At 60.6% G+C, this 16,361-nt stretch overlaps 1 protein-coding gene across 1 annotated transcript; it reads left to right on the top strand.

Moving 5' to 3' along the window:
* Positions 1 to 5,609: 5,609 nt before the first annotated feature.
* Positions 5,610 to 15,881, top strand: CSNK1G2 (casein kinase 1 gamma 2; the record flags this gene model as incomplete). Its single annotated transcript, XM_079702726.1, has 10 exons — positions 5,610 to 5,793; positions 13,000 to 13,040; positions 13,186 to 13,255; positions 13,334 to 13,482; positions 13,593 to 13,979; positions 14,058 to 14,142; positions 14,244 to 14,392; positions 14,554 to 14,637; positions 14,722 to 14,828; positions 14,967 to 15,881. 10 exons carry the CDS (start codon positions 5,610 to 5,612, stop codon positions 15,019 to 15,021), a joined length of 1,311 nt encoding a protein of 436 aa, XP_079558852.1. The 3' UTR covers positions 15,022 to 15,881.
* Between the last annotated feature and the right edge of the window lie 480 nt (positions 15,882 to 16,361).

Here is a 16,361-nt window from a genome sequence, read left to right as displayed (position 1 = left end):
CTGTGGATGGTGGGGCGACCCCTCCGTGCACGCTGGGGGTGGCTGCTCTCGTCCGCGGGGTGAGCAGGGCTGGCGTCCTGTCCCTGGGAGGCTCAGGGTCTAGGACTCCTCCTCCGCCTCCCCGCGGTGGCCACACGCCTGCCTGTTGTCAGGAGGCGGATGCGGGGGCGTAGTCCTGCCTTGCTGCTGTGGGCCTGGCCGAGTGAGCTGCGGTGGGGCCTCTGGCGTCACGTGTGGGCTGCAGGCCAGGGTGGGGAGTACACACACCAGAGTCTCTGGTTTTGCCCCTGGCTGCCCGCCGGGAGCCCCGTGGACATCGGGGCGTGGGGGCCAACATGGTGCGCCTAGCACCGCAGCCCCTGTCGACGCGGGCTGTGCCCTGGCTCTTGGCTCACACAGGGCTCCTTCCCTGCTGTGCCTCGTCACGCCCGTCTCTGCACGGCACCTCCTGGACCCTCGGCCCACCGGCTGCCGCAGGTGTGCTTGCGAACGTGCCTCTCCGCGCTGGCTGGAGGGCCCCCTGCTTGACCGTGTAACTGAGAGAACAGGCCTGCTGCTGGGGGTTGTGGCCGGGAGCCCACTGCTGCTGGAGCCCTGGGCGCGGAGTAAGCGCTCACCTAACACCAGCCATCCTGGGAGGCGGCAGAGGAGAAGGGTCTGCCGAGGGGAGTGTCGCCGGACCCTGAGTCTTGCGTCCTGCAGGGGCTGGGAGCCAGGGCCTGGGAGTGAGCACCTGGGGGTAGGGGTGCTTCTGAACAAGCCCGAGGGGGCGTGTCTCGTGTCTTTGTGGCCGTCAGAGGTTCTGTGGGCTCGGAAGGGTTTGCACCCGGGGACGTGAGGCCAGGCGGAGGCGAAGGCCGTGCCTCTGTGGATCTCGGGCTGGGGCTGAGAGCATGTCCCGCCTGGCCTGAAAGCGGGGGTTGCGGCCCGGAAAGGAGGCCTGCTAGGGAGCCAGGTGCCGGCGGCCGGGCAGGGGCTCCCAGGCGGGTGGGCTTGGAGTACAGAGGAGTGGGGCCCTGGGAGGGGTTCCTTGTGTGTGCTGTGGGGCTGGGCGGTGTCGGGGTCCCCCGCCCCATAAAAGCTGCTTGCACAAAGCGGGACCCAGACCTGAATCCCTGCCCGCGGCGGTGTGTGGGTCACGGCGGCGGGACACAGGACGGCGAGGCGCCCGCCCTGCACTGGCGCAGACACGCCCAGCCCTCCTGGCCTCGTCTGCATGGAGACCACCCTCAGAGGCTCCTTAAGAACCTCCGCGCTCGTCCCCTCCCGCTTGTGTGTGCGTCCCCCTGAGCTCACGGCCCCATGGTGGCCTGCTGCTGGCGTCCGCCTGCCCCGCATCCTGGCTGCTTCTGCCGCTTGCAGGCGGGAGTGCCTGGCAGGAGTGCCTGGGGCGTCCTCGGGGAGTGGAGCCGAGGAGCTGGGAGAACGCAGGGCTCAGCTTTTAATCTTTGAAATTCCCGTGGGTTTTACATCCACCTCTGGTGTGCCTGCGTATGTGTGCACAGGCGTGTGGTGTTTTTTGGGGGTTTTTAAAAAATTTCTTTTTGGCTGCATTGGGCTTTCTCTAGCTGCAGCAAGCGGGGGCTACTCTTCACTGCGGTGTGCAGGCTTCTCACTGCGGTGGCTTCTCTTGTTGCGGAGCACGGGCTCTAGGCGCACAGGCTTCAGTAGTTGTGGCACGCAGGCTCAGTAGTCGTGGCGGGCTCCAGAGCACAGGCTCAGTAGTTGTGGTGCACGGGCTTAGTTGTTCCACGGCATGTGGGATCTTCCCGGACCAGGGCTCGAACCCGTGTCCTCTGCATTGGCAAGCCGATTCTTAACCACTGCGCTACGAGGGAAGTCCCCAGGCATGTGTTTTTAATTTCTTTCTGACAGGAAAGAAAATCCGGCTGGAAACCACCCTTAAGTATCCATCAGCAGGGTGGCCTGTAGATTTTGGTGTTCCCTCTCTATGGACTCCGGGAGGATTTCAGAGCAATGGGGGTACAGTGTCCAGGCATGTGGTCCGGGAACAAGGTGCCCAGGGCATACAGAACACGGGCTCGCTGTGTGTGTGCAGGTCTCGAAACAGCAGACGCAGGGGGCTGGGCACCAGGGGCGGTGGCTTCAGTTTTCTGCAGGAATCCCACGCCGGCTGGTTCCCATCTCAGGGAGTGTTTGCTTCCTGCCCGGTCCTGCTCCCTCTGGCCTCTCGGTGGCTCCAGAAGTGAGTCGTGTGCACAGACTCCCGTGTGGTCAGGCGTCCGGCCGCTCTGATCCTGGCTCCACCTGGTCCCCGTGCACACCTCCCCCACTGCTGGGTGCCTTTCCCACAGGCACCCCTGAGATGAGCGCGTGTCCGGTGCTGGTATGGGCTCTGGGGGCGACGTGTGCCCAGAGGTGAAGCAGGACCCCCACACCCCGGGCAGCTGTCCCAAAGCTGGGCAGCAGCAATGCCGGGGGATGCAGAGGGCATGGGCGGGCACGGAAAGGGGGGCAGCTCCTCCGGCAATTAAAATAGAGCTTCCACCTGACCCAGCAGTTGCAGCCTAGGTCCGAGCCAGGAGACAGCACTTGCCTCCTGGGGGCTGCACACAAACGCCCTGGCCGCACAGTTCACCGCAGCCCAAAGGTGGGCACAGCCCAGGTGTCCTCCCGTGGATGAGCGTGCCCCACACACATAGCAGCATCACTCCGCCACGAGAAGGACAGAAGCCCTGACACTCGTGGACGGACCCTGAGAACACAATGCTCAGTGAGAGAAGCCAGACACAGAAGGACCCACGGTGTGTGATTACACTGATGGGAAACGTCCAGAACAGGCAGATCCACAGACACAGAGAGTGGGTTCCTGGTTGTCAGGGGCTGGGGAGAGGGGGAGGAGGTGACTGCTGATGGGGACGGGGCTTCTTGTTGGGGTGATGGGATGTGCTGGAATTTGAGGTGATTGTAGCACAACTCTGCAACTGTGGTTCAGTAAGAACCGTTGAACTGTCCACTTTATTTATTTATTTTGGCCTTGACGTGCGGCATGTGGGATCTAGTTCCCTGACCAGGGATCGAACCCGGAGCCCCTGCATTAGGGAGCGTGGAGTCTTAGCCACTGGACCAGCCGGGAGGTCCCACTCTTTCCTTTGTTGTTAATGTAGTGATTTCCTTGTAAGTTTGTAACAGCTGTTCCCAGTCGACTCCCAAATTCCTGATGGTGAACAGCTGTCCCCCCCGCCCGCCCCCACAGGGAACTAACTGCTTACAGGTGGGGAGCGGCCTGGCCCGTGGCGTTGGAAGCCCTGAGACGCCGAGGGTGTAGGCCCGGCTTCTTGGCCGCGCCCCTCCCTGCCCGCCTTTGGGCCTGCAGTGTTCCCATGGCGTCCTCTCGGCTCAGGTCCCTCTTCTGCGAGCGCAGCCGGTGAAGGTGGAGACAGACGGGTGGCCGCCCGAGCAGGGGCAGTGCTTGGCCAGCGACCAGTGTGTCGTCCACAGGCGCGGACAGCGCTGGTCTCGGGTGGGGGCGCGCTGCTGGCGGTAGGAGCTGTGCACGCGCGGCCCCGGGCCGGCCCCTTGCTCGGGTGGCGCGGCTGCGGTGCCGGGGTGTCGGCTGGTGGGAACCCCAGGCAGCGGTGGAGCTGGGCGTGCGGTTCTTGTTGGGGTTGGATTGTCCACACACACCGTCCATGTGGTTGGGAAGCTGCCGGACTTAAACGGTGAGGTTTGTCCTGAAGCCTGGGCCCCTGCCTGTCTGGGCATCTCCTGGGCTCCCGGGCTCTGGCCACTCCGGCCCTGCACGCCCCCCGGGCAGCAATGACCTGCATGGGTGCCGAGCACGGACTGGCGTGTGTGAGCGTCCCCCCACCCCGTCCTGCCGGCTGTGGGCCTGCCTCTGGGCGCATGGCCAGAGGTCCCCTCATTCGGGCCTGTCCTCGGCCTGCGATCTTGGCATCTGTGCCGTCGGTGACGCACGGTTGCTGGCTGGCCCTTCCGTCCATCAGGCCCTCGGTGGTAGGTGGGGACGCTGGGGGCCATGTGGGCGGCCAGTTGGGGGCTCGGGCACCCATGGGTGTGGGAGGCGACCCCCTCATCGCCCCCCCAGGGCACCGGGCCTCAGTGCTGGTCCTGCAACAGCCCGCCGGGGGCCCCCCGGGTGCCTTCATGGGCTGTGGATGAGCTGCAGCTGGGCCGCCTACCTGGCGTGAAGAGCCGCCGACGTGGGCAGGGCCTTCACCTGGCCTCACCTCCCCCTGACCCCTGCAGACGTTCAGGGGGCATGGCCTCCACCAGGTGTCAGCCCTTGAGTGCTTGGTGGGGAGGGGAGCACAGGTGTGAGCCTCGCAGTGGCCGCTCTGGGCCCGAGGGGAGCGTGGGCAGGCAGAGAGCATGGGGAGGCGTTATAGGAGCAGGTTAGTGTTTTCTTTCTAAAGCGATTCCTGTGGCTTTGGCGTGAGAATTGGCTAGAGGAGACAGGAGGAGGCGAGGGCCTGTAGGAGGGCCTGTGACCCTCGCTGAGAGGAGGGGGTGGTTTGAGAGGCTAGGCCAGCTGGCAGGGGAGAGCCCCGTCCGTCTGAGCTGCAGGGTGACTGGTCCACATGGGGGTGGGAGGAGGGAGAAGCCAGCACTACAGACAGACCTTGGGGGTGTATCCCCACCCCCAGCTCGGTGGCCAGCCCCTCCCTGTAACCTGGAGGGCTCTCCGGGTGCCTGTCGTTCCCTCCACAGCCCCAGCTTTCTGCTGGAGAGGCCAGGCCAGACTCGCCTTGGGCGCACGTGTCCAGCCAGCGCCGTCAGGCTCACGGCCCATCTGCCCGCACTCGGGGCCCTTGCAGCCCCTCCTGCCCTCTCACTCTCCCGCAGCAGCAGCCGGTCACCCACCTGACCACAGGGTCACGGGCTCCTGTAACGAGGCCCAGGGACGTTGATGTCACCTGGATATTGGGCAGGGGTGGGGTGGGGGAGAGGCAGCTCGGAGGCCCCCAGGTCTGTGGCAGGGGCCTGTCTCCTAGCCTCGGGCACTTTCTGCTCTGCACCTGTCCTCTTCCGAGGAGCAGTGCTGGGGCCTCTGTTGCTCAACTAGGCGTCTCCTCTCCCAGCACAGCCATCCTCTAGTCTGCGGTGGACCGGCAGGCGGCATGTGGAATTCTCGGAGGCCCGAGCCTCCCTCCCCTCTGCCCCCAGAAGGTCACAGGTTGCACGAGCCTCCCTCCCCTCTGCCCCCAGAAGGTCACAGGTCGCACCTGCATGTCAGAGATCTTTCCAGAACGTGGTCCCGCCACCACTTAACGCCCAGTCCTGGGTCCCCGGCCAGGCTGTGCTCTGGGCCCCGGGGTGCGTGGCGGGCGGGCGCGCGCATTGCAGCCTTCTAACCCGCGCCTCTGTTTCTCCTGCAGCCGAGAGCCACGAGATTTGAGCCCCCGGGACCCGTCAGCAGCATGTGTCCTCCCCCCATGCGTGACCCGGAGGCCACCAAGATGAGCGCTGCGGCCGGGCCCTTGCGAGCGCCCGCGTCTCACTAGCAGGAGCCCGCCAGGCGCCATGGGGTGCTAGCCCCGAAGAGCCACCGCGACCGCAGGTCTCCGTGGAGCCGGGATTTGCACGGCAGCAGAGTCACCGTGGAGAGGCCAGGGTACCACAAACTTATGGATTTTGACAAGAAAGGAGGGAAAGGGGAGTCGGAGGAGGGCCGGAGAATGTCCAAGGCCGCCGGCCGGAGCAGCCACGGCATCCGGAGCTCGGGGACCAGCTCGGGGGTCCTGATGGTGGGCCCCAACTTCCGGGTCGGGAAGAAGATAGGCTGTGGCAACTTCGGGGAGCTCCGGCTAGGTGAGCCCCACTCGTTCACTTCCGGGGACGCGGGGGCGGGGGTGGTCGTAAGGGCTGGGAACGCAGGTAAGCGCGTGTGGGTTTCTGTCCCCTGCCCCGGGAGGAGGCTCTGCAGAGGCCTGGACCTCGACAGCTGTGGGGCGGTTGTGCCGGGGCCCCAGGCCCACAGAGCTCAGGAGGCTGGCAACGCGGAGCTGGGGGTCCAGGGGCATCTCTTGCACAGCACTTAGTGGTTGGAGCTTAGTGGTGGGTGACCCCCAGCCCCCATCTAGTGGTCCGTGTCTGTCTGTCGGCTGGTGTTGCTGGTGTCTGACACGCCCAGTGGCCTGCGAGGCCGGGAGGAGAGGCCCGTCCTGAGCCTGAACCTTGGCCATGCCAGAGGTGCTGGGATGGGGCTCAGCAGCGGGTCCTCACTGCCCTGGGCTCTGGGTTTCTGAGCCAGTGGACTGTCAGCAGTGGGGGCCCAAACTGCTCATGGGAAGGGTGGAGGCGTGGGAGAGACAGGCCCCCTCCCCCGAGTGCGGGGCCCCACGTGCCCAGCCCGACCTGTGCTGCACGGTAGCCAACTCTTCAGCTTCCCCTGACGGGGCTCCCATGACCCAACCCTGCTGCCCCATTGGCGTGTGCACGTATGTGTGTGCACACACACACTCACGTCCCCCGGCCCAGTCCTGTCCTACAGCCTGGGGGTGCCCCTTGTGGCTTTGGGGACCCAGATGGCTGTCCTGGGTTCTGGCCTGGGCATTGGGAGCTGCAGCCTAAACAGCACAGTTCTGGGTAAACAGATGGTGGAGCGTGTGTTGGGGACTATGGGGGTAGCAGCTTTTGGCTTAAAATGCTTTTTAAGAATCAAGGTTTGGTTGTTGCTCCATACCTCAGTATGCGAAACCCGCGGTACAGGGGTTGTGTTGGTTGTGCTGTGCAGTTTTGTGTCAGGGGCTGGAGCAGCTGCAGATTTTGGTATCCTCTGGGGCTCCTGGAAGCGTTCCCCTGGAGGCTGAGGGGCAACTGTGTTCTTTCCTGCCAGGCTCCTCCGGCTCAGTGCCTCTGGTTTTCTGGGCCTGCAGTTAGTCGCTGTTTGTTACTCTGTCCATTTGTATGACTGCACCCCATTTTGTTCGTGCGTTCTCCTGCTGAGGGACATTTGGCTGTGCCCAGATTTGGGGTGTTGTGGATAAAATTGCCCTGAGCACCCTTCTTCAAGTCTTGTGTACGAGTGTTTTCATCAAAGTGCTGGGTCACGTGTGCTTATGAGAAACTGCCAGGCTGGTTTCCAAAGCAGTCGTACCACTTTAAACTCCTGCGGGCAGCGTGTGAAGGTTCTCAGTATCCCACATCCTCATCAACACTTGGAGTTGTCAGGCTTTTCCATTTGGAGCGTGCTAGCGGGTGTGAAGTGGTGCCTCACTGTGGACTTTACTTGCATTTCCTTGATGACTACTGTTGACCACTGTTCTCCTGTATATAGTATGTCTTGTCTTGTGCCTGTTTCAGAAATTTTCTTTTCATCTCTGGGTTCGGATTTTGATTCGGCCTTAATTTAGGTGTGGTTTTTTTTTCTGTTTATCCTGTTTTGGGTTCATTGCACTTCTAGGATATGTATGTTAACACTCTTTTATTAAATTTGGAAAAACTTTGCCATCATTACCTCAAATGTTCTTTCTGCCTCTGTTTAGTCTCCTCTCGTTCTCATACTCCAGTCACACATTAGGAGTGTTTTGATGCTGTCCCACAGGTCCCTCAGGTTCCTCTCAGTTTATTTTTCAGTCTTTTTTCTTTCTTCAACCTGGATAGTTTTTTTATTTTATTTATTTATTTATTTTTATTTTTTTTTGTGTGGTACACGGGCCTCTCACTGTTGTGGCCACTCCCGTTGCAGAGCACAGGCTCCGGACGCGCAGGCTCAGCAGCCATGGCTCACGGGCCCAGCCACTCCGCGGCATGTAGGATCTTCCCAGACCGGGGCACGAACCCGTATCCCCTGCATCGGCAGGCGGACTCTCAACCACTGCGCCACCAGGGAAGCCCCCAACCTGGATAGTTTTTATTGCCTTATTGTAAGTTCACCCTTCTTTTTTTTCTGCAGTGTCCAACATATTATTTGATACATCCACTGAATTTTTCATTTGATACACGGTATTTTTCACTTCCATTTGATTCCCTTATTTTTTTTTTTTGTGGTACGCGGGCCTCTCACTGTTGTGGCCTCTCCCGTTGCGGAGCACAGGCTCCGGACGCGCAGGCTCAGCGGCCATGGCCCACGGGACCAGCCGCTCTGCGGCATGTGGGATCCTCCCGGACCAGGGCACGAACCCACGTCCCCTGCGTCGGCAGGCGGACGCTCAACCACTGTGCTACCAGGGAAGCCCTGATTCCCTTATTTTTCTGTTGAGATTTCCCATCTGCTTGTTCATTTTGCCCATCTTTTCCTTAAAATCCTCGAACATACTCGCAATAGCTTTTTAAAAATATATATTTATTTTACTTATTTATTTTTGGCTGTGTTGGGTCTTAGTTGCGGTGCGCGGGATCTTTGTTGCAGTGCACGAGCTTCTCTCTAGTTGTGGCACCTGGGCTTCTCTCTAGTTGTGGCGTGCGGGCTCCAGAGCACATGGGCTCTGTAGTTGTGGTGCATGGGCTCTCTAGTTGAGGCGTGTGGGATTAGTTGCCTCGCGGTGTGTGGGATCTTAGTTCCCTGACCAGGGATCAAACCCGCATCCCCTGCACTGGAAGGCAGATTCTTAACCACTAGACCACCAGGGAAGTCCCAGCTTTTTAGAAATTGAGGTATAGTTGATTTACAATGTTGTATTAATTTCTGCTGTACAGCAAAGTGATTCAGTTATACATATATTCTTTTTTAAATATTCTTTTTCATATTGGTTTATCATAGGATGCTGAATATAGTTCTCTGTGCGATACAGTAGGACCTTGTTGTATCTGCTGACATCTTAGCTAACATCTGCTAACCCCAACCCCCCACTCCATCCCTCCCCCAACCCCTCCTCCTTGGCAACCACTAGTCTGTCCTGTATGTCTGTGATTCTGTTTCATAGACTCCACATATAAGTGATATCATATGGTGTTTGTCTTTGTCTTCCTGACTTGCTTCACTTAATATGATAATCTCTAGGTCAATCCATGTTGCCACAAATGGTATTATTTTTTTAATGGCTGAGTAGTATTCCACTGTGTGTGTGTGTGTGTGTGTGTGTGTGTGTGTGTGTGTGTGTACGTGTACACCACATCTTTTTTCTCCATTCCTTTGTTGATGGACATTTAGGTCGTTTCCATGTCTTGACTGTTGTAAATAATGCTGCTAATGAATACAGGGGTTCATGTATCTTTTTGGATTAGAGATTTGTCTGGCTGTATGCCCAGGAGTGGGATTGCTGGATCATATGGTAATTCTCTTTTTAGTTTTCTGAGGAGCCTCCATACTGTTTTCCACAGTGGCTGCACCAATTTACATTCCCACCAACAGTGTAAGAGCGTTCCCTTTTGCAGTAGCTATTTTAAATGCAGTGTCTGTGGTGCCTCTGACGCTGTTTTTCCTTCTTGCAGTGCTGTTCCTTTTTCACATGTCTAGTGATGTTTTATTGTATGTTGGACAATGTGGGCGCCACACGTGAGGTCTGGATCGTGCTTCATCCTGGTGACTCATCGTGACCCCATCAGGGACTATTTTTCAGCTTTGATAGGGTGGGTGGCGAGCAGGCATTACTCAAGGGCTGGAGTCACCCCCTCCCAGGGTGTGGGCTTTCCGGGTTCTCAGCCAAATGTCCGGGGAGTTCAGGGCAGCCTCCGTGCTCTGGATGGTGGAGGCTCCAGCGTCTTCCTGCCCTGTGCAGCCCCGGCATCTCCCTTCTGCTCATGGCCTCCCGGAGGCATTCTCTGTCAGGCCTTGCAGACTCTCCCACTTTTCACACCTACAGCTGAGCTGGCTGTTGGTGAGGCTCAGAGCCTGGAGCACCCGAGGTCCCCCGGGAAACTGTAAATCCAGACTTCAGATGCCCGCATGCACGTGCGCGCACACACACTCTCGCCTTAAACTCAGCTGGACTCCAGGACTTTGGTTTCCCCACATGCACGGTCAAAACAGGAGGTTTCTTGACCAAGACACAGAATAAGATGACCAATTACCAGAAAAGATCAGTTAGGTATCATCAAAGTTTAAATATCCAAAAATGTTGTTAAGAGCATGAGTACGGGGACTTCCCTGGTGGCGCAGTGGTGAAGAATCTGCCTGCCAATGCAGGGCACACGGTTCGATCCCTGGTCTGGGAAGATCCCACATGCTGCGGAGCAGCTAAGCCCGTGCACCACAACTAGTGAGCCTGTGAGCCACAACTACTGAAGCCCGTGTGTCTAGAACCCGAGCTCCGCAACAAGAGAAGCCACTGCAATGAGAAGCCCGGGCACCGCAACGAAGAGTATCCCCCACTTGCCGCAGCTAGAGAAAGCCCGCGCACAGCAACAAAGACCCAAAGCAGCCAAAAATAAGTAAAATTAAATTAAAAAAAAAGCACGAGTAGGCGAGCCACAGACTGGGAGGTGCTATTTGCTGAGCACCATTGGACAAAGCGCTGGTACCCAGGACGCAGGAGAAGACAACAGCTTGGTCAGTAATAAAAAAACAGGTGCTGCGATTAAAACTGGGCAAGAGATCTGAACAGACACCACCCAGAAGCAGATGGACAAGCGGCTGGGGGGTGTGGAGGGCACCTCACCTTGTTGGCCCCGGACAGGACTTCTGCTCCGTGCGCAGCACAAGCCAGCAAACCTGCCCGAGAAGTGACCCGACCCCTGCAGGAAGGCCCGTGCGCAGCATTCAGTAACGGACACTGGAGACAGGCCAGGTGTGTCCGTCATGTGACGGACGCGCCCGGGCAGGAAGCCAGAGCGAGCCGTGTCATGCGTGTGCAGGGAACCCCAAGGAGCAGGGAGCATGTGGGGTGGTGTTCCACCTCTCAGGAGGTGAGGTGGCGGTGACGCTGTCTGTCCTCACGGGATCGGGGTGGCACAGGAGCACGCATTTGCCAAAGCTCATCAAATGCTGTGCGTTTCCCAGGTAAATGCCTCCTCCCAAGGGAAAAACAAGCACTAAGTACAAATTGAAGTTGATCTGCAGGCTGCAGTGTTTAGGGGGCAGGGTACTGAGGTCTGCAACTTCCAGATGCATCTGAAAATGAGATGAACAGGTGATAGCTGTGCAGCCGTGCAACAGAACAGAGCAGTCACGAATTGTGTGACCCAGGCAGCCAGGGTGTGGAGCTCCCTGCGCACAGCTCTTCCCGCTTTTCTGAATGTGTGAAACTTTCATAATAAAATGTTGAGAGGAAACACAAGAGGCATGCCTGTTATTTAATGAAAATGAGAATGAGGACTAGATGGGCGCTTTCTTTCTCTGCCCCTGGGTGCCTTTTACTCGTAGTAACCGAGGAAGTGGAATCTGCAGGAGGGGCCCCTGCGGGCATCCCCTTCGCACGGTGGCAGTGAACGGAGCAGAGCTAGAAAGCTGGGAGAGGAAGAAATACAGCTGTGACCTGTCTCGGACGGCTTGATTGTCCACGTGCGGAGGCCAGAGTAGTCTTTCAGTAAACAATTAGGAATGAGTTTAGTAAGGCTGCTGCATATACCAACACAGATCAACTGTATTTCTCTGTTGGAGCAGCGAATGGAAAATAAATATTTAAGAATAGTCCCGATCGTGTAAGAGCACCAAAACCCATCAGGTGCCTCCAGAATAAATCTCACAAAGGCCGCACACTCTCTCTATGCTGAGCACTAAAAACATCGCTGAGAGAAGTTAACTCTGGAGACGTGGACGGCATGGTTCTCCGCAGACTCGGGGCCACCCCTGCAGCTGTCTGGGGACCAGCTGACTCTATAGACAGGGATGGACACCAAGGCCCTGGAGGAGCTGAGGCTGAGCTGAAGACTCCAGGCCAGGCCACAGTGATGGGACAGCCGGGATGGGCAGGGACCCGAGGGACCGACTGACAGGCATGCGGGCCCCTGACTTGGGCCTGTGGGGTCACACACACCAGTGTCTTGGCCACCCATGGGTGGGGCAGAACGGCCTGGTGCAGCTGTCTCCCAGATTGTCCCACTGCAGTGGGATGGAGAGGAAGCTGAGGCCTCTTCCCACACTGGATCCTCTCAGAAATAAGACGCAGCAGTACGGCACTTTGGGCGTGAGGTCGCCTGGAGGAGCAGCGCGTTGTGGGGCTGAGTCGGAGCTCAGGACCTGGAAAGGTGGGACAGCAGCACCGGGAGGGGCAGAGGGTGGAGCGTGTGCGCAGCGCTCACCGTGCATGCAGACAGCCACCCGGGGGCTGGCCCACACCGTCTGGGGCTCAGCCACTGGTAGGAACTGTAGCAGGTGAACAGCTCGTGATTTTGCAGTTTCGTGAGGTTGAGCGCCGTGGCTTGTTCTCCGTGGGCACCTGGAGGTCCAGGTGGGCCAGCGATGGGCCGCGGGAGACATCCTGCCCCAGGCATGTCTGTCTAAGCTGAGGTCGCAGGTTACACTCCCTCTTCACGGGCTCCTGGCCAGGGCCCCTGCTCCACAGTGAGGGGGCGGGGCTTGTCCACTGGACGTGTACAGCTCAAGGCCGGAGTTCCTGGCGTTGCGGAATGGGGGGGCGCCTTCGGGGGTCCCTAGAGGCTGGAGCGGTGAGCGCAGGTCAGGCGGCAGGGGGGCCTCACAGAGCATCTGGGGACGGTGGGGGGAGAGTGTGTGGGAGGGGTGTGATGTCTCCTCCAGGTTCCCTGCGGCTGGAGCTGAAGAAAGGCCTTGGGGTCACCAGGACTCTTTGTTGTGTTTTCACTTTTTTAGATGGGAGAAGTTGGAGCGCGTTGGCGTGCTGGCGGGAAGGATCCCGCAGAGGACTTGGGAGCAGCCCCGAGTGGGCGGAGGCAGGGTTGGCCTGGGGGGCGGTGCTGGAGGAGAGGGCAGGACGGCAGGGAGGGGGCCCAGGAGATGAGGGCGTGGGGGGCAGATGTGGGTTCCCACGGCCGGTGGGAGTACCTTGCGGGCCCGGGAGGGATGGGCCCATCCTTTTCCCTTCCAGGTCCGGGAGGGATGGGCCACGCTCCAGGAGGGCTGCCGCAGAACAGGAGGTGCCCCTTGGAGTGGTGGGTCGTGAGCGGTCTCCTGTGTGCTGGGAGTCCTGCCGACCTGACGTGCCTCTCCTCCCACAGGAAAGAATCTCTATACAAATGAATACGTAGCTATCAAATTGGTGAGTCCGGGCCCTGCCCCCTTCCCCCAGTCCCTAGGCCGGGCCGGCCCCTCGCCGGCCCCCCAGCAGAGGCTGTCCCCACGGGCCGGGAGGAGGGCAGGACCGTGCCCTGCGTGACATCCACGTGTCCCCTCGTCCCTCCCAGGAGCCCATCAAGTCCCGGGCGCCGCAGCTGCACCTGGAGTACCGCTTCTACAAGCAGCTCAGTGCCGCAGGTACCCCGGGGCCGGGTGTGGGAGCGCAGGGGGAGCCCGCCCGGGCGTGGCGTGAGCCTGTGTGTCCTCCACCTGCAGAGGGCGTCCCTCAGGTCTATTACTTCGGCCCGTGCGGGAAGTACAACGCCATGGTGCTGGAGCTGCTGGGACCCAGCCTGGAGGACCTGTTCGACTTGTGTGACCGCACGTTCACGCTCAAGACAGTGCTCATGATCGCCATCCAGCTGGTGCGGGCCGCGGGAGGGCGAGGGGGCCGGACGCTGTGGGGCGGCAGAGGGAAGGTGGGCGGGGCGGAGGGAGCCCGCTGAGGCCCGCCCGCCCGCCCGCCCGCCCGCAGATCACGCGCATGGAGTACGTGCACACCAAGAGCCTCATCTACCGCGACGTGAAGCCCGAGAACTTCCTGGTGGGGCGACCGGGCACCAAGCGGCAGCACGCCATCCACATCATCGACTTCGGCCTGGCCAAGGAGTACATCGACCCCGAGACCAAGAAGCACATCCCGTACCGCGAGCACAAGAGCCTGACGGGCACGGCGCGCTACATGAGCATCAACACGCACCTGGGCAAGGGTGAGCGGCGCGCGGGGCGGGCGGGGGGGCGCGAGGGCTGCGCTGACCTGCCGTCCCCCCCAACAGAGCAGAGCCGCCGTGATGACCTGGAGGCGCTGGGCCACATGTTCATGTATTTCCTGCGTGGCAGCCTGCCCTGGCAGGGACTCAAGGTGGGCGCGCCGGGGCCGGGGTGGGGATGGGGGTCTCCCGCGGGCAGCGCCTCGGTGCTGACCGCACTCTCCCCGCAGGCCGACACGCTCAAGGAGCGCTACCAGAAGATCGGGGACACCAAGCGGGCCACGCCCATCGAGGTGCTCTGTGAGAGCTTCCCAGGTGAGGGTCTGCCCCCTGTCCCCCACACTCCCCGCAGACCCCCTGCCCAGTGCCGCCCGCCCCCGCTCCTCCATGCCCCCCAGCCCTGTCGCTGTCCGCAGAGGAGATGGCCACGTACCTGCGCTACGTGCGGCGCCTGGACTTCTTCGAGAAGCCGGACTACGACTACCTGCGCAAGCTCTTCACCGACCTCTTTGACCGCAGTGGCTTCGTGTTCGACTACGAGTACGACTGGGCCGGGAAGCCCCTGGTATGTGTGGGGAGGGGAGGCTGGTGCTGGAGGGGCCCCTGGCGTGTGGGGGCAGCTGGCAAGGACCCTGAAGCCCCTGTGCTCGGGGGCGGGGGTGGCTGGCACGTGATGTGGGGCGGGGGGTGGCTGCCGGGCCTCAGCCGCATCCTGCCCCCTTGCAGCCCACGCCCATCGGCACGGTCCACACCGACCTGCCCTCGCAGCCTCAGGTTCGGGAAAAAGCCCTGCTATACAGCAAAAACCAGGTGAGGGGCCGGCCGAGGACCCCAGCAGCGTGGGGGGGGGCAAAGCAGGGCCTACAGGACTCCCCTGCCCCTCTTGCCTCACAGGCACTGAACTCCACCAACGGGGAGCTGAATGCCGATGACCCCACCGCTGGCCACTCCAACGCCCCCATCACGGCCCCCGCAGAGGTGGAGGTGGCCGACGACACCAAGTAAGGCCCCTGCGGTCGCTGGAGGCTGGGACTCCCTGGGCCCACCCCCTCGTGCCCATTCCCTCATCCCCCTCTTCTCCAGCCTGCGCCCCCTTTTGCAGCCTGTGCCGCCTCCTAGCCTGTGCCCGCCCCTTCCAGGTGCTGCTGTTTCTTCAAGAGGAGGAAGAGAAAATCTCTGCAACGACACAAGTGACCCCGGGGCAGTGGCCTCTGAAGCCTCCCGCTGCAGCCCCTCGGGGCCCGCTTGTCCACGGCCGCGTGGCCACCGCTGGACGCAGAGTGCAGGCCCGGCAGAGCTGCCAGCCCCCGCGTGGGGTCACTTCGTTCACGTAAGACTTTGACCGCGATTTCTACACCTGTGTCTAGTCCTCCCCTCCGAGAGCATTAACTATTTAAAACAAGGAAGAGAGAAAACCACAGCGGCCGCCCTGCCTTGTGCCCCCACGCGTCTGCTGAGTGAGTAGCGCGGCCGCCTCCGTCCAGCCGGCCGCTCGCCCGTTAGTGTCATAAAGTGCAGCTTGTTCCCCTCGATCCAAAGGCCGTTTTCTCGAGGGGGCGCTGCGGGGCGTTGCTGCCAGGGGTGAGCCCGCCCTGGGCCTCCCCAGACCAAAGGGGAAGGCGGGATGGGACCGGCCCCCAACTAAAATGCTGCACCAAAGCCTGGGCCGGTGGGTGCGGCCCACGGGGGTCCTGCACACCTGCTCGTGGAGCCGTCGGCCTGGAACTCGGGGTGGCCACCGCGTGGCCCGTGGGTGGCGCGTGCCCGCAGGCTCCTTGTGTCGCTCTGCGCTGCCGGCCGAGCCTTGGAGACAAGCGCCTTAAAGCCCATCCGAGCCCCGCAGGTGCGTGCGGAGCGGGCAGCCCGTCGGTGCGGCCCCCGTGGTCCCTTGGGGCCCGCGTGCTGAGGGCAGAGCAACTGGGGGCGCCCTGCGTGTGCGTCTAGGTCTTGCTTTACAAAAAGTGTACAGAAATGGCACTTCCGTTTCTCTGATGCTTCCTGGAAGCCATAGAACTTAGGGGCTTTTTTAAAAAAATAAAGGAAAATGAAACCAATTCTGAGCGTGGTGTCCAGTCTTTCCAAGGGTCTTGGCTGAGCAGCAGCTCAGATAGCCAAGTCCCTGGGAAGGGACAGGCTAGGAGGCAGGACAACTTGGGGAAGGAGCCGGGGAGTGGCAGCCCCCTTGCTCAGGAGAAATGAACAGTCAGAAACAAGGTAACAGAACTGAAGTGGATGTAAGAACCAGGTTTAGGACTTCCCTGGTGGCACAGTGGTTAAGAATCCACTTGCCAGTGCAGGGGGACACAGGTTTGAGCCCTGGTCCCGGAAGATCCCACATGCCGCGGAGCAACTAAGCCCAGGCGTCACAGCTACTGAGCCTGCGCTCTAGAGGCTGCGAGCCACAACTACTGAGCCCATGTGCCACAACTACTGAGCCTGTGCATCTGGAGCCCGTGCCCTGCAACAAGAGAAGCCACCGCAGTGAGAAGCCCGCGCACCGCAACGAAGACCCAACGCAGCCAAAAAAAAAAAAA

Source organism: Hyperoodon ampullatus (genome assembly GCF_949752795.1).
Source record: "Hyperoodon ampullatus genome assembly, chromosome: 4".
In the NCBI taxonomy this organism is placed as follows: Eukaryota; Metazoa; Chordata; class Mammalia; order Artiodactyla; family Ziphiidae; genus Hyperoodon; species Hyperoodon ampullatus.
Note: the sequence above shows the minus strand (reverse complement) of the source record. Positions and strands in the feature narration are given on the sequence as shown.